This window comes from Euprymna scolopes, chromosome 40, assembly GCF_053919585.1.
Source record: "Euprymna scolopes isolate OS-2025 chromosome 40, ASM5391958v1, whole genome shotgun sequence".
NCBI lineage: Eukaryota > Metazoa > Mollusca > Cephalopoda > Sepiida > Sepiolidae > Euprymna > Euprymna scolopes.
In genome coordinates, this window is record NC_136521.1 from 48,302,438 (window position 1) to 48,324,336 (window position 21,899).

At 35.8% G+C, this 21,899-nt stretch overlaps 1 protein-coding gene across 1 annotated transcript; it reads right to left on the minus strand.

Moving 5' to 3' along the window:
• Positions 1-9,378: 9,378 nt before the first annotated feature.
• LOC145265549 (metalloreductase STEAP4-like) lies at positions 9,379-19,732 on the minus strand. The gene is made up of 2 exons (XM_080121515.1): positions 19,496-19,732; positions 9,379-11,171 (listed from the first exon to the last, which is right to left on the minus strand). Exon 2 carries the CDS (start codon positions 11,159-11,161, stop codon positions 9,785-9,787), a length of 1,377 nt encoding a protein of 458 aa, XP_079977641.1. The 5' UTR covers positions 11,162-11,171; positions 19,496-19,732; the 3' UTR covers positions 9,379-9,784.
• Between the last annotated feature and the right edge of the window lie 2,167 nt (positions 19,733-21,899).

Below are 21,899 nucleotides of genomic sequence, written 5' to 3' on the forward strand. Positions count from 1 at the left end.
CTAGTACCACACAGAACGAATACCTCAACCCGACAGTTAAAAGGCCGCCAAAATGACCTGATTTCTGGCGGAGTGATTTTTGAAATCGGAATCTCGATTAGCATGCACCAGCAATCGCAAGAGAACGTCAAATAAATGATGCCATCTGAAACAATTGGTCCGGTTATGTTTTACGAAGTAATTCGTAAAAATGATAGAATTGGTTTCTTTAAAAAAAAAAAGCCGAAATGCATTCTAGTGGATTAAATTTTTTTTTCCAAATATATATTCATTTCTAAATAGTATTCAAAATAAAGGTGAATTTAAGAATTACTGCGAATATCAAGTAAGTGTTCAGTTTGAGGGCAAACAATGAGGAAAAAAAAACGCAAAAACCAAAAAACAAACAAAAAAAACAATGGACTTCTATAATTGCAGAGTAGGTTAGGGTAGGAACGGGGAAGACAGGGGTTCTTTGATACAGTGACAATAAGAGGAAATTACGAACATTTATTAAATGAATACATGGACACGACGACCGTTATTTTAGTTGTTGGATAATTATGATTTAATTGTCCGCATGTGCCCAGCAAAAAAATAAATAAATAAATAAATAAAAGATGGTGAAAAATATGGAGAGGTACTAACATTGTGACATTCTCGGGAGGTTGATGAAAGTCATGTCGACCATTTTATTAAAACAAGTGTACACGCTTCATCAAAAAAAAAAAAAAAAAAAAATGACAGGAAAAAATGTTTCGCCAATGTTCGCTATACTATCCATATTTATATCTGGATAGTATAAGATGTGTACAGAACAGGAGATTTCAGTGACCTCTTTGAAAGATCGTATACGTGGAATAATCTCTCTCTCTCTCTCTCTCTCTCTCTCTCTCTCTCTCTCTCTATATATATATATATATATATATATATATATATATATATATATATATATATATATATATATATACAGGGTGCACCGCTAAAATTATCGCCCCAGAAAAGATGACATGATTTCATTTCTTTTCTTTGTTATTGTTGTTGTTATTGTTGTTGTTGTTGTTGTTGGCCATTTGTGTACAAATCCCAAGAGCGATAGGATCGTTCTATCGTGTCTGAAAGTTAAACAATGTTCAACGAGTGAGGTCGGAGATGCGCCACTGTACAACTCATGCTCTCTACAGATCCAAGTTATAACAATAGGGCCATTGCCAGCACCCTTAAAATGCATCACCGGATTGCCACGAATCACAGAGACGTGCCCAGGGTGATGAAAACAAAGTTTCTGGTCACGGTTATAGTCTTTGGTGTGGTTTTAATGAGGGCCACATCATGCCACCTCACATATTCGAAGTCGGCTTATAAGTCAACACCAAAGTGTACCTGGATGTGCTGAAGAATGTGGTGATCCCATGGTGCAATCAGGTTGCCGCTATCAGACCCTGGGTGTGGCAGCAGGACTCGGCGCCGTCCCACAAGTCCAAAGAGACCCAAGCTTGGCTTCAGAAGGAGTGTTACGAATTTGTACCCTTGCTCTGACTGATATATATTTTATGCTTCCTCCACCGACTTTAACCCGTTGAACTACTTTGTTTGGTCATACGTCGAGAACATCACCAACATGAACTCGCACAACACCAAAGTCAGCTTGATCGCCGAGTATTCGGCGAGTTCCCGCTGGTTCTTGTGGAAAAAGCATGGTACGAGTTTTGGGCCCGTATCGAGGCGGTGATTGAGGTTGAAGACGGTTACATTAATTGATGGCAGCTGTAGTACATAATCAAGTTATCTGAATTGATTTTTTCAATAAAGTTTTCATTTGAAAGCTGCAGTGTCGTTTTTCTTTAGGGACACACTTTTATCGTTACACCCATGACCACACACACACACACACACACACACACACACACACACACACACACGCATATATATATATATATATATATATATATATATATATATATATATATATATACTAGCAAAGTAAGGGATAAGAGGGACTTATTAATATCTATTTAGTAGAAGTCCGTTGCTACATTCCCAGTTTAGGACGATACTTGAAGATAGTCTCCCATATTATTGCGTGGATATTTTTGGCTTTACCTACCTCGAGCCAGAATGTTCGAGCATTCCAGCTCCACCCCATAATTAAAATACTATAATGGAACTTTTATCAATTTGGGAAGTCGGGTAATTTTGTATTAATTTAGATTTGAAGAACTTAGCATTATTGTTTTGCAATTTAAATTACTGTCACAGAAAATTATTATTTCATCTTGCAGTTTTCATGTTGAGGGTGAAGACTCACAAACGTGTGTAAATTATAACATGGCCACTTTGAAACCAACTGACAAAAAAACTAACCAGTAAAAATGCTACAAAAGATGTTTTCATCACTCCTAATATAAGAAGACAATGGGAAGTAAAAGTACATTTATTTCTCATTCAATTTTTATCATCATTTTTGAAGTATGAAACGTGAGCATTACTTATAATAGCAAAATTGCACTGATGGGCAATTTTTAAAGTGACATAAAAATAAAACAGAATTAAATGACAATAAATATGAACATATGAACATTTAATATAATTCTATATACAATTAGTATTTTTTAAAAACAATTCCAACGGCAACTTATTTCATTATAAGTTCAAGGATGGAGTACTGCTGTTACGTCTGGGCAGGAGCTGCTAAAAACAGCCTATCCTTCCTTGACAGAGTACAAAATAGACTTCGTGGCTTGGTAGGGGACGCCCTTTTCTCTTCCCTGCAAGCTCTCTCCCACAGGGGAGGCGTTGCGAGCCTGTCTTTGTTTTACCGTTATTTCCATGGCACGTGCTCGTCTGAGCTCCAATCTCTGGTCCCCCTTCGCCAATCTTTTACGAAAAACACCCGTCTAGCTGAAGCCACTGTCAAAAATTTCCCCCATTCTCTATCTGTGCCTAAATCCAAGCGTAGATTCCATGAGCAGAGCTTCTTTCTTAGAAGTGCACGACTGTGGAACTCTCTTCCATTTGCCTGTTTCCCACCTGACTACAACTTGGATGTCTTCAAGTCCAACATAAACAAATTCCTGACAAACCGCCCCCTTAAGTAAGACACTCTATCAAATCTCCAATACTAACGATTACTACGATACTATCCCATTGATTACTGTACACGCAATCGCCCTTATCCCCGAGTGGCTTCCGGGCCTTGATAAGTGGTGACCTCCATGTAAAAAAAAGGGTCCCCGGCGTTGCTCGGTCGTAAAATGCACATAAATAGTATATTTTAATTCATGCAGATTTCGTATTCTTTATTGTAAAGCCAATTCTCTTATGGTTATTATCCAATATATAGTATTAATTTCAAAAGTTATAAAAACATATGACTTGGGTACTATCTGTTAGAATCGAAACCAAAACGTTTAGCTATCCAGCGTTAATTGTTACTAAGCTGAACAGTAGTTTGAATAATCTAAATAAAACAAATAATCAATCCACATCTTAAAAATTCAGAAAAATTAACGTATTTCGTATTATTTGGATTCATCGGACTACTGTTCTCATTCTGAGTGTGATTTTCACAACGTTTCGGCCGATGTAACCTCTGATGAGGGAGTGTGTGTATTACTTTATGGTTAAGACCTAGCCATCGATAAGTTTTAGATAAATAGATTCGTATATTTATTTATTTATTTATTTGAAAACTGTTATCCTCATAGTTGTTTTACGACGTTTCGGTCAACTATTTCTCCTAGCCTTTGCGACGGGATAGAAATGCTGAGTTCCTTAACTGTATCCTCGGTAATTACTGCCTTCCATAGTTGATGTGGTCGCCTCATCACGTTTTGGCCAGCTAATCCCCTGGCTGACTTTGGGTAGGGTTGAAACTACTATCTACAGACAATGCTCATATGGAATCGAATAGATTCAACTCCTTTATCCACTGCTCCACGAAGAGCGATGAAGGTTGGATTTTTTTTTATCTTATAAACCCAAGTTTTTTACTATTCTAACTTGGTTTTGCATCGTCGGGTTCGTATCGAATCATATATTATTTTATTATTGGAATCCTTTGAGATTAGTAATCTTTATATTTATTTATTTATTTATTTATTTGCGAACTATTATTATCGTTTTCATAATCAGTTTCGCGACGTTTCGGCCAACTATTTCTTTGGCCTTCCTCAAGTTATTAACCGCGACGGGATAGGAATGCTGAGTCTTTTAACTGTATCTTCAGTAATTACTGCCTTCCATAGTTGTTGTCGTCTCACCACGTTTTGGCCAAATAATCATCTGGCCGGCTTTGAGTAGGATTGAAACCGCTAATATGATGAAGGCCAGAAGAGTAGTTCGCTGAAACGTCGTGAAACAACAACTATGAAAATGAAGATAAAAGTCCGCGAATAAATAAATAAATAAACAAAATACTCATCACAAAGGATTCTAATAATAAAATGAGATAGATTCCGATCCAGAAAACTGCAATTCTTTACCCTCTGTCAGAAACATCAGCCAAGAAAGATTAAAGAACAGAATAAGGAAGACACAAATTGCAAGGCTAAAGAAAGTAAACTCATCGTTCACTTTTTACTCTAAAAGCCGCCCAGTACATACTGGCGTGTAAAATGAATGTTAAATCGAATATGACGATGAAAAAAAAAACATGTGAGATTATAACATGGTTTTCTTAACATATAACATCTTCTCCAACAGTGTCGTTACACTTTAACACTCCGACCCAACACGTTGTGTCTGAGACAGTCGCACTGAAACAAACAAAAGAAAGAAAATTTGTCTCAGAATTTTTTCAGTTTTAACAAAAAGCATTTATTACCGGTGTTTTCCAACATCTTATTTTGCCTCGTCTGCCCTGTAGTTAACAAACCTTGCCGTCTCGACACGGGCTTAAAAGGCACTCGCCATTGGGTCATACGTTCATCTTGCGCTGGCACACACTTTTACCTGACCCTCACCACGTGGTGCATTTTTTACTCCTCTTTCTTTTTTCTTTTCTCTTCCTGCGCTGAGACGTAACTTGCGCTCACTGGCTCGGTTATTTGCATATGTGTCATGCAGCTGCTGCTGCTGCTGCTGCTATTATAAACGCTAGCAGCTCTGTTACAAGAAGACGTTGAGATAGCAGGGTCAGTTCACAGAAGAAATCGGAGAGAAACATGGAAGGAAGTGATAAGGAGGCTGAACGTTAGAGAAAGAGAAATGCATAACGACATGCGCAGGTATAGGTTAATTTAGAAGTTGATTTCTAAAAGCCGTCCTATACATGTCAGCACGTAAAACAGACGTTAAACTGAATGCGGAGAAAGTAATAGGAGGGTGTTCTTATATTATTAGATATAGAACAGTTGAGGTAGCAGGGTCAGTTGATAGGGGGGGGAGAGCAAGGAATGCAAACTGATAAAAATGAACTTGAAAGAAAGAAGGAAAATAAACATCTGGCCAGGTTAGTTTGGGATCAATTTCTAAAATCCGTCCAACTCATATCAGTTTTTAAAACAAACATTAAACTGATGATGATGATGATGATGATGGTGGTGATGATGATGATGATGATGATGATGATGATGATGATGATGATGATGATGATGATGATGATGATGATTATAATGATGATGATGATATTTTTATAACAATCGCTCCAGACAAGGAATGAAGCCACTTTGTGTAAAGAACCCAAAAGAAAAATACTACTTCAAGGTCTAAACTTGCTACTGATAAGTGTTAGATGAAATGAATTCTGACCCAGAAAACAGCAGTTCTTCCCTCTTTGTCAGAAACATCGCTCATGGAATAGGAAGACTAAAGGACAAAATAAGAGAAGGGATAATTATGCAGCTGTCGAAAGTAAACCCAAGATCAACTTTCTACTCTCCTGATGATTATTGTTGTGCATCATTCATTGATTTCGTATGAATCAGATGTTATAACGTTACCCAACACGTTGTAACCTCAGTCGCAAAGTAGAAAAAGAATAGAAAAGAACTTCAACTCGTTTCTTTTTGGACAACGATATTTATTTCCTCATTCTCCCGCCACGTGTGACTTCGTGCTCTCGAACGTCATCTACGTCTCTAACGTGATCGCCTTCTCGAAAGTGCTCGCTTCTTTATATAGTATTCTTTTTTCTTCGCCGTGACGTCATTTCGCTAACATCTGGGTATTTGCGTATAGCAGTCTGCACTCTGTTATAATGCTTGTTGCTGGAATTCATTTCCTCGATGGCTTTCTAGTTAGAATTCTCTCTAAAAAGACACCGTGTACTTACGGAACGGACCACGTGAAGGTTGCCAACATCGCATTGTTTAAATATTTCTGTAGATCGATCTGAATGCAAACTTAGCACACCCAGGATGTCAGTCCGTGTCGTTAACCACGTTACCGCCACCGTCATCTCTCTGATGATGATGATGATGATGATGATGATGATGATGATGATGATGATGATGATGATGAAGAAGAACAAAAACACAAGACAGCTTTTAAAAATATATCTTTCTTTATTATTAAGTATTTTTCACGCGTTTACACCGTTATGTTTATTTGTATATTGTTAACAACATCGTAATCAGATATCTTCGATTCAAGTTCGGATAAAAGGGAATTCCAAAGTCTAGCGGTTCTGGGGAAGAAACTACTGGAGTAGAAGGCTCTATTACATCTAGGGATCTCTACTGTGAAGGGTTGGGACTTTCTGCTTGTCGGGTTTGTCGGGGGTATTTACGTCGAGGGGGTACAAGTGCTTGCAGTTCGTTGGAGCATTCACCGTTAAAGTACTTGTAGAACAGGCAAAGGGATACTACATTTCGTCGATGGGACAGAGGCTGAAGCTTAGATGACAGTTCAGGACGTATTAGGTTGGCGACTCTCTTTTGAACCTTGTCTAGGAGCGAGAGACTAGAATAGTGCAAGGGTGCAATTAGTGTCAGATAATGGCTAGACTGACTTCTTCCTTTCGTTTTTCCAAGTGCTAACGTTATATTCTTTTTTTTACATGGTAGTCACCACTTATCAAGGCCCGGAAGCCATTCAGGGATAAGGATTATTGCATGTACAGTAATCAATGGGATAGTATCGTAGTAATCGTTAGTAATAGAGATTTGATAAAGTATCTTACTTAAGGAGGCGGTTTATCAGGAATTTGTTTATGTTTGACTTGAAGACATCCAAGTTGTAATCAGGTGGGAAACAGGCAAACGGAAGAGAGTTCCACAGGCGTGCACTTCTAAGAAGGAAGCTTTGTTCATGGAATCTACATTTTGATTTAGGCACAGATAAAGAGTGGGGAAAATTATTGACAGTGGTTTCAGCTAGACGGGTGTTTTTCGTGAAAGATTTGTGAGAGGGGACCAGAGATTGAAGCTCAGACGAGCTCTTGCCATGGAAATAACGATAAAACAAAGACAGGCTCGCAATGTCTCTTCTATGGGAGAGAGGTTGCAGGGAAGAGGAAAGGGCATCCCCCACTAAGCTACGAAGACTATTTTGTACTCTGTCAAGGCAGGATAGGCTGTTTTAGCAGCTCCAGCCCAGATTTGGCAGTAGTACTCCATCGTTTACTTTGTACTTATGCTTTAATTTCCTGTTCTCCTAAAAAAGACATAACACCACAGTTAGCATGATTTTTTGATATCTTCTTGCCTCCTTTCTTTTTTTTCTTTTTTTTTTTTTTTTTTTTTTTTTACTCACATTCACCCCTGATAAGGCATATCGCCACTTATAGGGGCAACTATTTGAAACCATGCCAAGGAAGGTTAGTGAACTTGAGGATAAATTAAAAATTTAAAAATAAAAAATAAAAATAAATAAACAGACAGAGTTATATTGGATTTGAAGGTTACCATGTTATATTTAACTGGGAAGCAAGACAGTGGAACGATGTTCCACAGACGCGCAGTTCTGTGAAAAGAAGCTTTGTTCATGGAATTTGTATTTAAATTTAGGCACATATAGAGAGTGTGGGAAATTGTATATAATGGTTGTGGTTATTTGATGTATTTTGTGAAAATTTGGCCAGGGGGGAACCATACATTAGAGTTCAGTGGAGCAGTTGCCATGAAAATAACGACAGAAGTTAATTAGATTAGCACGCACAAACTCAAAGGATCGCGCACCATTCTTCAACCCTCAAAAGCCGCACCTAACTCTAGTTTTTCCTTTTGGATATTTTCAATCCTACCATAATATTCATAATTCAATTCTCAATTTATCCTCGAGTATTTTTAACCTTGATAAATGACGACACATAAAAAAATAGAAATGAGTTCAATGTTGATTTGATACGGTTGCCAGGCGACTTGCGAAACTGGTGGAAAATATTAATACGCACATTGAATATTTTATAATAAACAGCCATTCCTGTCTGTTTGTTTGTTCACGATGACGTTTGTTCACAATGACGTCGGCATATATATGTATAATATATATGACGTCATATGTATGCATATATATATACATATATATATATATATATATATATATATATATATATATATATATATATATATATATGCTATGATGCCACATATTATATCGTAGCAGATAATGTCATACATAACACCATAGCAGATGACGCTATACACTTTATAGCCTATATAGGCTATAACGTTATACATGACATCATCTACTATGACGACATATATGACATCATAGCACATTTTAAAAATGGGGAACAAAAGATTACCGGGCAACGTTAGGTGTATGACAGTTCTAAATAAAACTCTAAACCAGTGTTTCTCAACCAGGGAGAGGTAGATAAATACTCTTTTAGGGGAATCTCAATGTTTAATGGAAAGGAAAATTCGTACTACAAATTAGCAAATATAAACTGGGTATATGACCGGAAAGGGAGGAATCTCATTTTGATATACAATGAAAGGGTTCGCGAGCCAAACACAGGGTTGAGAATTACCGCCCTACACTTTTTTATGATAGTCATTTTCTTGTAAGAGAGTAATCAAGTTGAACAGGCTGTGTAAATGACGGTGACGATATCGTATATTAGAAGCCTCTTTGAATGAATACTTATAAGGAGATACTCTTGAGTGCAGAAACATTCTAAAAAGAGGGGGCAAAAGAAGTGACTGTTGTAGGGAAAATAAAAATTACCTAATTTAGAATATTGAATGTAGTTATTCCAAGCAAAAATTGTCAGTATAAATCCAGTGAAAGAAACTTTGAATCTTATTATAAATTTTCGTACTATGTGTGTGTGTGTGTGTGTGTGTGTGTGTGTGTGTGTGTGTGTGTGTGTGTGTGTGACGCGGTTTATCTCAGCCTAAAGGCAACCCACCCAGGCAAGTAAGGTACCGAAATTAAGCTTATGACACAGCGGATGTTTTAGTGATATAGCAGAAATAAATAAATAAATAAATAAAAATTAAAAGAAAATAATAATGATTTACTAAACAATGTTTTATTTACTGAATATTTTTCCGGTACAAGGACCCAAGTTTGCCTAGCTGGGTAAACTTGGGTTCTTGTTATAAAAAAAAAATTAGGCAAAGAATGGTAGTATTAGTCTAATCAGGGTCAGAAGGGTGTAGTTCCTTTCTCGTGTCACGACGAAAACCTATGTCTGAAAAGTTCAGAGATTCGGTGTATTTTATAAAGCGATTCCAGTACCTGATTAGTTCATTCTTATCACACCTGGCTATAAATATAATCGTTCAAATCTTTATGATTGTAAAAAGTATTATGACAAAAAATATTGCGACAGTTACTTTCGACAGCCTGTAATATTGTGAAAGTATTTGATGATGGTTACGTGCCAGTTTTCGCTCCTCCGTACAAAACAGTCTTATATTTGGTTAACGGAATGAAGTCTTTGGTAGTTGGGGTTACGATCCCAGCCACTTCGTATCTTATCTACGTAATGGCTGATACAGGGAAGTAAAAGAAGAAACTTCATTAAGAGTACAAGCATCGGCATGAGACAAAAGTAAAAAGGCACTGACGATTTAATAGTGTGCGGACTCTTCACCCATCGCTTAAATAAAGGCAGACAGACGTGAACGGTGACCAGGAAAAGTACGGCGTACCCCATGTGGCTTTGCACGAAACGCCATTCACGCCAGTTCAAACGTGATCCGACAGACGGCAACGATGCCAGGCCGATGATACTCATCAAAAGAATGGAGATAATACCAACCAGAATAGTCAGCTCTCCGGTCAGGTTCATCTTCGGCACCACTGTAAACTGGTAGCCGCTGGCATTGACCGGAAGCTTTATATAGGTTCCCGTGTACCACCATTTCATGAAACTGGGAGACATGGCTATGCCCGCGATCATTACGTGAAAAACACTGAAAAACAAAGCGTAGAGGCCGAACATTTTCCGCAGTTTGAGCCAGTTATCGAGCCAGTTTGGAAAGCGTTTATATTTGGTGCCGTTAAATAGCTGTAAAAACGCTGCGAAACAGCCAGGCATGTATGTAATGGTCAAAAGAGTACCGGCCGTCAGAGCAATCGGCTCGTTTATAAAACCGATCGGAATATCATCCCAATTGAACGTACTTGAATATTTGATATTATCATAATAACGTTTAGACGCGCAGATAACTGTCCACAGCAACAGCACGCAAAACATGTATAAAGTAGGCCATCCCCAGCCGACCATCAGTGTCAATGGATATGCTTCGAGATCCCTAGCGGCTCTCAGGGCACCATAATCAATAGGTGTGAATCCCATATCCCTGGCCAATGTTGATATTTTTTCCCTAGCTGTCGAGTCATCGCTAGCAATCAAGACTTGTTTTGCACCTCCAAATGAATCACTCTCCAAGGCGTATGCGGAGACCGTATTAAATGCTTTCACCACCCGCAGATCGGGAAAGGCCTTGACCAGCCGTTCCGGGTTCGATTCCGTCTTGCTCGGTCGTTCGCGATTTGATATGTCGACGAAGATCTTCTGTTGAGTTTGGTTTTCAAACGGTGCCAAACAAGACTCAAAGTTCCACGAATGGATAGCAAGGAAGACGATTTCGACGGCCGGATCTTCGATGAGTTCCTTGGTGTTCTTCACTTTTACGAAAGCGAGTTTCTCATCAATGTTCGTCAGTCTGGAGAGGTCAGGATTGCGGCTTGCCATGATGACATCATAGCCACAGTGAAGCAGTCGATTAGCCAGCGCCCTACCGTAATCCCCAGTGCCAATGATGCCGACAACTTTGGTCATGTTTTTAGTTCTGAAAAGATAAAAACGACAGCAGTGTTATATATTTCTTTGTACATATAAGGAACCCGGTATCTTTTTATAACAATAACAATACATAACCAATTAAACTTATATGAAAACTTTATTGCTCTTTCAAGGCTATACAGGGCGATTTCGAAAAGTAAATCCCTATAATTAAGTGCCGTAATTTTAATTCTAAAATATACTTTTTATAAGAAACGACTACGATGATACGTTTATGAATTTTTGAGATGACGATTCGTTATTTGTATTATTTGGATTAAAATCCAAATAATACGAATATGATGATGATCAGCATAGTTGACTTTGCTGGCATGTGTTGGACAGCTTTTAGAAATTTACTTCCAAAGTAACCTATCTCTGACCAGGTCTTTATTTATCCCTCTTTCTGCCAATTTTATAGTTATCGCTTCTTCCTATGTTTCCCCATGTGGACCAACTTCAACGGTTCTACAACTGATAACTCAAGAACTCTTATTAATTCTATCAATGTGACCAAACCAACAAAGTCTACTGATTTGTACACATCTCTCTGCACTCTCCTGATTCATTATTCTGCTGCCTTTATCACATCTTAACCTGACTCACACTGCACACCTCTCATATCATTCTCGAATTTAAAAAAATTAAGATCTGAACGTGTATTGTATGTGGCTTTATTTAGAATTCTATAGGGATGCCAGCATTCGCCACCATCGCAAACCGCCTGGGGTCTGCATTAAATGATTTAACAAGGAACTCTTTTTTATTAGTTGAATGATGACGAATTCTATGAGAGGATTGAAAATCTCAATTAACTCGAAATAAAATGTAGGACATTTAAAATGAGAGAGTATAGCGAAGAAAAATAAAAGCTCAAAGAAAATAAAGCACCAAAAATCATAGCCCGATCTCATTATAAATTTATTTTAATCCAAACTGGGCCTTATCAAATGAGAGACGCCTATTTAAGTTGAAATGTATTTATGAGATCGTGCTAATTTATTGGGATGAATTTTCTTTTAACGTATATATATATATATATATATATATATATATATATATATATACTCCAATTAATTTGTTTTTTTTTTGTGTGTATTGATAGTCATATTAAAACACTTTATTCTATTTATTTAAAAAGAAAATACAACTTTGTTATATATTGGTCGTGGAATTGCTTCATCTGCAAAAGATCTAACTAATTTGCATATTCTTTTAAACATTCATTTTAATTAATTCGTTATTAGTTTTTTTTCGGTTGCCTTATGAAATAATCATCTTCAGTTAAATATTACGTGTAATTATACTCATGCAGATATTTTACATGATTTATACTTGCATAATATTTGCGTAAAAAGGTTATAGCAAACATAAACCTCTTTCTATATATATTTATGCGTGATGCGTATATAAATTTTGCCATCCAAACTCTTCTGTCAGTTTTTGGTCTACGGGCATGAAATAATATACAGAGTATTCGAACAAATGCGAAGAAACAGAGATTATTTTATAATCAAGATTTCTGAAAAATGATGTAGAATTACCGTTTTCAATTCGCATATATATATATATATATATATATATATATATATATATATATATATATATATATATATATATATGTAGACAAAAGATTCTGAAACACCAGTTGGAGATATTCATTGATTTAAAACCACCTGAACAGTGAGAATTTTTTTTTTTTTTCTCCACTGTTCTTCCAACTGAAACCAAAATTCCCCTCTTCCCTCATTCGTTTTCTTAGTTTTTAATTTATCATTCTGACGTTTCCTCTCAGAGGGTCAGACGATAAGGCCTTAAGGAAATTTTAATTTCACCTGCCCATTTCTTGTTTTTTGGTATTTAAATTAAATTATGTTTCCTCTGAAATTTCTCCTTCCATTTTGCTGTACCAAAAATTTACTTATATATATATATATATATATATATATATATATATATATATATATATATATATATATATATATATATATATACTAGACTACCCGTGACCCGTTGGGTCAGTATGTTATATTAGCTATGGAATTCATGTATGAGCGTGACACTTGTGACGTAAAGAAAATAGTTTTCTTTTGGCATAATAGAAACATTTCTATGAAAGTATATTAAAATGAAAAAAGAGTATAGATTTCTATGAATCTTTCTGTTTATTATAATTGACTATTTTTGAAAAAAATATTTACAGTTACTAAATTATAAGTGGTTGGCCATACTTATAGGTAAATGTGCACTGAACAGATACCATAATATTTATTATAGTTAAATTCAAATTTTGATATATCTGCTTCTTTTTTTTACCTCGTTCATTTCTGTATAAGGTTTAAGTTATTTTAAACCCCACTCTTCCCATGTTCAATAATAATTTCGAAGTAATAACGTTAATATTTCAACGTCCCAATTGTTATTTTGTTTTTTGTTTATTTTAAACCCCACTCTTCCCATGGTAATTAATAATTTCGAAATAATAACGTTAATATTTCAGCGTCCCAATTGCTCGTTTGTTTTTTTATTCGCGTTTAAATTATCCAAATAAACAATTGTTAATACTGTCTGCTTTTTTTTTACATCGTTCATTTCTGTATTACGTTTAAGTTATTTGAAACCCCACTCTTCCCATGTTAAATAATAATTTCGAAATAATAACCTTAATATTTCAGTGCGCAGGTCATGCACGCATGCGCAACCGGATGCCGTAAACCGGAAAGTGGGTTACATACAAGATCATTTGAGTTTATATATATATATATATATATATATATATATATATATATATATATATATATATATATATATATATACAGAGTATCACAAAAAGTGAGTACACCCCTAACATTTCTTCAAATATTTAAGTATATTTTTACAATAATTTATGAGATCGTACTGTTACAATAAATTTATGAGATCGTGCTAATTTTTTCTTTTTGGTTGACTTTTCTTTAAACTGCTGGAAGTTAATCGAGGCGAACAAAATACCTTTAGTCGAATGGAAAATACTTAGGAAGGCTAAAACATGTAGTTCATTAACTTCGCCCTGTAACTTATGTTTAGCGGAGAAACATGAGATTATTAGTTTTAAGGACCATGAAAAATTATTAAATGTAAAAGTAAAATCGGCAATAAGCTGCAAACACTTTGGTAGTTACGCTTTAAATAAGATGTAAAAAAAAAACGAATAACGATACCGTCATAGTAGTAATACTACAATTTATAACCCCACACTCCCAAATAGCTTCACTAATAAATGAACCAAGGGAAGAGTTGAATGGACACATGGTAGTCCCGGTACACCACAAATTAATAACTATGCTTACTAAAATCCGACACATCCCTATTTAATAGCTATACTAACCGAAAAGCATCGAAAAATAGGCTAGCATAAATAACTTAGCTAAATTAAGTAGGAGCCATCCTACCGTTACCCTTCAACACCATCTCAAGCGCTACCGTTTAATGCTAAACTAAACGAACAGAAACACAATATGCCACCAACTGGATAAAGGTAAGTGCACTTTGCATACTTAATAGTTATACAATCGAAAACGATTAACTAAAATAAGCTATGGGTCTGGCACACTTATAATTCGAATGTTGATATATACTTACTAGAAGTATTATCGTAAAGCAGCGTCACATAAGGAAACAAACAAAATGGAGCATTGCATCTTTGTTAAAAAGTTTCATAATTGGTCATGTAGTTAACAAAATTCTGGCGTGTCGAGCACCTGATTCCCCTAAAATGCTCTCGCCGCCCACGTGGCCACAGGTTTATCTCACGTCGGTCGCTTTGCCGGTCCTCGCCATATAGCGCCTCGTTATCGCTGCATACGGGATTTTCCGTCGTTTGCCGCCCGCGTGTGTACTTTTTTTCTCTACGTATTTTTTTTTCTTGTCTTGCTCGGACGTGACGTCAGCTCTTGCACCGGCAATATTATTTTCGTACGTGTGAGACGGCTTCTGCTGCTCAATGCGAGTCAGCGACTCTGCAACAATAAATCATTCATTCTAAGTCTACAGGCTGTAACTTTTACCCATTCTTAACGAGCTAAGAAGTCTAGTTATTTATATACTAACCAACATCTCGAGATGATTAATTTGAAAACAAAAAATTGATTTTCTCGAGGAAGTCTTGAAATAAAGACGATACGTTGATGAATATATAGTCTGGGATTTTCCTTTCTCAATTTCCTGTTACACTGGAATATTAGTTCAATAATTTTATCATATATATATATATATATATATATATATATATATATATATATATATATATATATATACTAGCAGGCCGCTTAGCGTTGCCCGGCCTCAAGATACGCAAAATATTATATATTTTTTTAATTAATGCATGATTCTTATTTATTATAAACGGAAATAGCGCAGGTATTAAACGTAAAGTTTAATTCCCTTTACAAAATGACGTACAAAAGAACGGAAAGGAACTGAGACATGTGCATGCAAGTATTATATTTTTTTTCCTGGCAGTTCACCTTTTGTAAGTAAAATAATAAATTCTCGAGCTGTGCGTCAAGTACGATAACCAAAGGCCAGCTTGACACGTTCTTTAAAGTGTTTTCAAACCTACATATTCTTTACATAAGTAATCTGTTACGTGAATGATTCACGCATGCGCATTCGTGAAACAGTTGAAAAGCAAATAAAAATCGGACGAACCCCCACGTACTAATTTTTCAATTTGACCCCTTAGAAGCACTTTGTTTGGATGGAAACCGATTAAAAAGTTTTCTACGAGTCTGAATACTCTATATACCAAATTTCTCGTCTGTAGATCAGAAATTCATTGAGTATGTAGGTTGAGAATTGTTCTCACATACACATTCTTACTTTTATATATAATAATATTTCATAATATATTTCACTAATTTTAATTTTACTTCAATAATTTTCATCATATATATTGTGTGTATAGGTAGCAGTTTTTCATTTAAGCAAACATTGTTTAAATAACATTAAGATCTGTTTAATTGTACCTATTCTCTTCATTATTGTTGGCTCACATGGAGCTTTCACACAAGTCAACAAACGATCTGATTGGAAACCTGTGGTGTTCTCTGGAAGCTGAGTGACAACAAGTCTCCCGAGACGTCCAGCTCTCTCCATCTCCTTCGATAGCATTTACAAATGAATTTGCATCATCGCAACAGCCGCTTACCATTGATTTCTCGCTGATAGTGGCCATTGGTTTATACTGGAACTTGAGTGGCACTCAGTCTCCCCAAGGTCCCAGTTCTCTTTGCGCTTGTCCAGCCGAGGTCTGGCTAGCGCTCTCTCCTCGGTCTTTCAGTACTTCTTGACCCTTTATTATTATTATTATTATTATTATTATTATTATTATTATTATTATTAATAATAATAATAATAATAATAATAATAATAATAATAATAATACATATGGAACCAGAAATGCTTCACGTAATAACATTTTATCACATTACAGTAATTTTGCCGTCGCGGAATTTAAACTGTTAACGGCTTTCCTGGAACAGTGCGAAAACGTTCTCACGGCGTCTGACTGACTTCACGTGCCGTTTTACAGCGACATTTTGACATTCTCTTCGTTTCTTCATATTTTTTTTTTCATTTGTGTTTTTAGATGATAATAATTCGACTTTTGTGACCCATATGTTTATAGTGTGCACAGCTCAACCAGAAGAAACTGGTGTAAACCCGAAGTCATGTTTTTCATTTGGCTTATTTTTTGGGGTCCTTTAAGCCTAATTGATCCCGTATTTGAATATACATTCTTGTGTTTTTTTTTCTTATTTAATAATCCTATTTAAACAATAATAATAATAATAATAATAATAATAATAATAATAACATTAATAATAATAACATTAATAATAATAACAATAATAATAATAATAATAACATTAATGATAATAATAGCATTAATAATAATAATAATATTAATAATAATAATAATAATAATAATAATAATAATAATATTCATAAGAATGACAAAAGATGAGAATAACGAAAGCACCTGGACATGGATGCGAAAAGGACATATAAACCGAGAAACTGAATCTCTAATAACTGCAGCACAAGATAACTCGATAAGAACCAATCATATCAAAGCAAGGATCGATAAAACACAAGAAAACAGCAAATGCAGACTCTGTGGACAAAGAGACGAAACGATAAACCATATAGTAAGCGAATGCAGCAAACTTGCCCAAAAGGAATACTAAAACAGGCATGAACAAGTGGGGAGGGTGGTACACTGGGAATTGTGTAAACGACTGCATTTTGAGCGTACAGACAAATGGTACAAGCATAAACCTGCAACAGCACTCGGAAACGAGAACCACAAAATCCTATGGGACATGGACATACAGACGGACAAACCCATCCAAGCAAGAAGACCAGATGTCGTAATAATTAACAAGAAAAAAAATCCTATCTAATCGTGGACTTTGCAGTCCCAGCTAATCACAGGGTGAGTATGAAAGAAAAGGAGAAACGAAGCAAATACACAGAGCTAGCCAGAGAGTTAAAAGGGATTTGGGTGATGAAGAAAGTCCAAATAGTACCGATAATAGTAGGAGCACTAGGAACAATCCCGAAAAACTTTGAAAAAAAAAATCAGAGGAATAACTGCAAAAGTACAACGACTAACGATAATGAAAACGACTGAAATATTAAGGAAAACCCTTGAATGCGGAGAATAATACAAGACAATATAACGAATAAGCGTTACAGGGAATGAAGAACACCGAAACTGCATATTTACAAGTTCTACACCCCCCATCATGCACTCCCCCCATTGTTTCATCACCGATCCCCCCCACAAAAAAAATGATACAAAAGGGCCGAGAAGGGTCAATAAGGACTGAAAGACCGAGGAGCGAGCGCCAACCAGACCTCGGCTGGACAAGCGCAAAGAGAACTGGGACCTTGGGGAGGCTGAGTGCCACTCAAATTCCAGCATAAACCAATGGCCACTACCAGCGAGAAATCAATGGTAAGCGGCTGTTGCGATGATGCAAATTTATTTGCAAATGCTATCGAAGGAGGTGGAGAGGTCTGGACGTCTGGGGAGACTTGTTGTCACTCAGCTTCCAGAGAATACCACAGGTTTCCAATCAGATCGTTTGTTGACTTGTGTGAAAGCTCCATGTGAGCCAACAATAATAATAAAACATTTATGTTTGTTGCGTGTTTGAACTATGAACTGTGTTTGATTTACGAATTCTGCTCTAAATAATTTCACGTGATAAGGGCCGCAGATCCACGAAAATTATTTGCCGTAAACTAAAATTGACTGCAAAACCAACACAAATGAAACAAACAAAAAATAGAAAATTGCGACACTCGTGCCAAAGCAACGACGAGATCGAAGATATCACTAATACTTTTTGCTCGACATCTGGACTTGTGTTATTAAACTGAAGATTGCATTCATCTTAAGTTAAAGTTTTAATTTAATCAAGACTAAAATAGCAAAGTATTTCATGTCTACATTTAGCAGCACATTCCTGTTTTCTTATTTGATAATCGTATTTTAAAACATAACAAAAATAATATTCATGTTTGTCGTTCATGTGTTTGAGATATGCTACTTACCAATTCTCTTATAAATAGATTCAGGTGTTAAGGGCCGCAGAGCTAAAGAAATTATTTACTACAAAACTATATTCGACTCTGAAACCTACACCAACGTAAAAAACAAAAATTAAAAAATGGCGACACTCTCCTGGCAAAAACAATGAGATGTTTTAGAAGATACTAATAATGTAATAGCACGGACGCGCGTATGTAAATGCACGCAAAATAACGTCACTGGTAGGGAAAAAATAAAGACTTTAAAAAGGAGATCACGTTAGAGATATGAAGAACGTTCGAGATTACGTCAGATGTGTGGATGACGTTAGAGAAGACGATTTCCTTAGGGACGTCACAACGGTAACGAGAGAATGAATAAATAAATGTAGTTGTACACAAGAAAAGCGAATTAAAGTTTTGTTCTTGTTCTATTCTTGGTCTCATTGTGACTGAGGTTACAACATGTTGGTTCCCGGACAAACTTACACTAATATTCGTTGCTAGACTTGTGTTATCGAATTGAAGGTTGCATTTATCTAAAGTACAAGTTATATTTTTTTTTATTTAATCAAGACCAAAGTAACAAAGTATTTACTACTTTGCCTACATTTAGTGACATATTCCTGATTCTTATTTAATAATATAATATAACATAATAAAAAAAAAAAAATTAATAATATAATATAATATAATCACAAAAATAAAATGCATGTTTGTCTTTCGTGCGTTTGAAATAAAGATACTCACCAATTCTGTTGTAAATAAATTCACGAGTTAAGGCCCGCACATCCAAGAAAATTTGCCGTAAACTATGATCTAGTGTTAAACCGATACCAATGGAAAAAAAGCAACAACATAAATGGCGATATTCTCCCGCTAAAGCAACGAGATGTTCTAGACAAAGTCGAAGATGGCAATAATAAACTCTTCCTTTTACGCTTGTTCCGTTGCATCATTAAACTGAACGTTTTCAGTTATCTTAAGACCAAGTTCAATTTGTAATTGATTGATAAAATCTCAATAGGGTAACAGGTTACAAAGATAAACTCAAGTAAGTTCTTTTGTTTTTATTACTTCTTGGGATATCCCACAGGGCCTATCTCGTACATTGGCCTTTTTATGGTGTCCCAAATGAAACAAAATGAAAAAAAAGCGTTTTTTGTTATCTGTCAGTTGACTGTGTTCACCAAGTTCACCGATTTATCTTTAAAAAATTTATTTCTACATCATCATCATCATCATCATCATCATCATCATCATCATCATCATCATCATCATCACCATCGTCGTCGTCGTCGACGTCGTCATTGTCGTCGTCATCGACGTCGTCATTGTCGTCGTCATCGTCTACATTCTCATCATTATTATTATCATCATCATCTACATCATCATCGTCGTCGTCATCGTCGTCTACATTCTCATCATCATCATCATCATCTACATCATCATCGTCATCGTCATCGTCATCATCGTCTACATACTCATCATCATTTTCCTCATCATCGTCATCGTTACCATCGTCTATATTCTCATCATTATCATCATCATCTCCATCATCGCCTACATCATTATCATCATCGTCGTCGTCGTCATCATCATCTACATACTCATCACCCACATCCATCCTTCACAGATCTTTTTTTGGCGATTATGCACTTTTCGCCACAGGAAACGCAGTTTTTTTTTTTTTTTTTCAGACATTAAATTTTTTTCTTGACAACATGAGACCACTTCTGGCGCCATGAAATATTTTTCTAAACTGAAGGTATTCGTTTTTTTTTTTTTTTTTTTACACAGTTTTCAGAAAACTGCTTGAAGTGTATGCTGTTTAGTGATTTTGTGCTGCTCAGTGAATTTAATAATTTTCCAATTTTTGCTTAAAAAAGTTCCTTTGCTACTTTGCAGCGCATTGATTGACTGATCGACGTCTTACATCACATCACAATCAAACCCGAGCGCATGACGTCATGTTTCCAGCAAAGCTGAATTACATCTGGTTCCAATTATTATATAATAATTGTTTAAATACTAAAATATTAAATACTAATTACCTAAAATTGTTAACTTTAGTCCAAATCGAACTTTCTCCTTTAATTGGATTTTTTCGATCAGACTCATTGTGATACAAAACCTACGTAAGAACAGTCCCAGACACATCAAGTATCTTCGTGTGAAATGTATTTTTGAGTCCATAGGGAACGAACACACACACAGGGTTCCTTTTATATAATACTAGCAGGCTGTGCCTAAATCAAAACGTGGATTCCATGAACAAAGCTTCTTTCTTAGAACTGCACGCCTGTGGAACTATGTTCCGTCTGCCTGCTTCCCACCTGACTACAACTTGGATGTCTTCAAGTCCAACGTTAACAAATTCCTAATGAACCGCTCCCTTAAGTAAACACTTCATCAAATCTCCACACTAACGTAATGTACTTGCAATAACCCTTATCCCTGAGTGGCTTCCGGGCCTTGATAAGTGGTGACCACTGTGTAAAAAAAAAGGCTGCCCGACGTTGTCCGAAGAACCTTATTTTTAATCCTTCCTATACATGACGTCATATACGATATCTATGACGCCATGTATGACGCCAGCTTCTATGACGCCATGTATGACGCCAGCTTCTATGATGCCATGTATGACGTCCTAGCAAATCAAATGTATTTTATAATATACAATGATATGACATCATCCATGATTTCATTGTGAACAAACAACCGGAAATAGAGATTTATATATATATATATATATATTTATATATATATATATATATATATATATATATATATATATATATATATATATATATATATATATATATATACACATATATATATATATATATATAGTCATCCACATACAGTACTGTTTCGCTGTTTCACAGTTCATCAGTGCGGCTAGCAGACAACTACCTCAAGCCAGGATTGAAACCCGACCGTCTAACCATAACGCTATCGGCGGCTGCCGTGCGAATCGTGAGTTTAACGATGTTTTGACATCACCCGAAATACCTAAGCTTGATTTGTTTACACAAAGAGCATCGCTTTATACGCTAATGGTAATTCGCGTATCACTTCTCAATATGCTCAACTCATAAATCTCTATTCCCCTTTGTTTGTTCACAATGACGTCATGCATGATGTCATATCA

Coding starts and splice junctions, on each gene's coding strand:
- LOC145265549 (XM_080121515.1), bottom strand. CDS start 11,161: ATGACCAAAGTTGTCGGCATCATTGGCACTGGGGATTACGGTAGGGCG.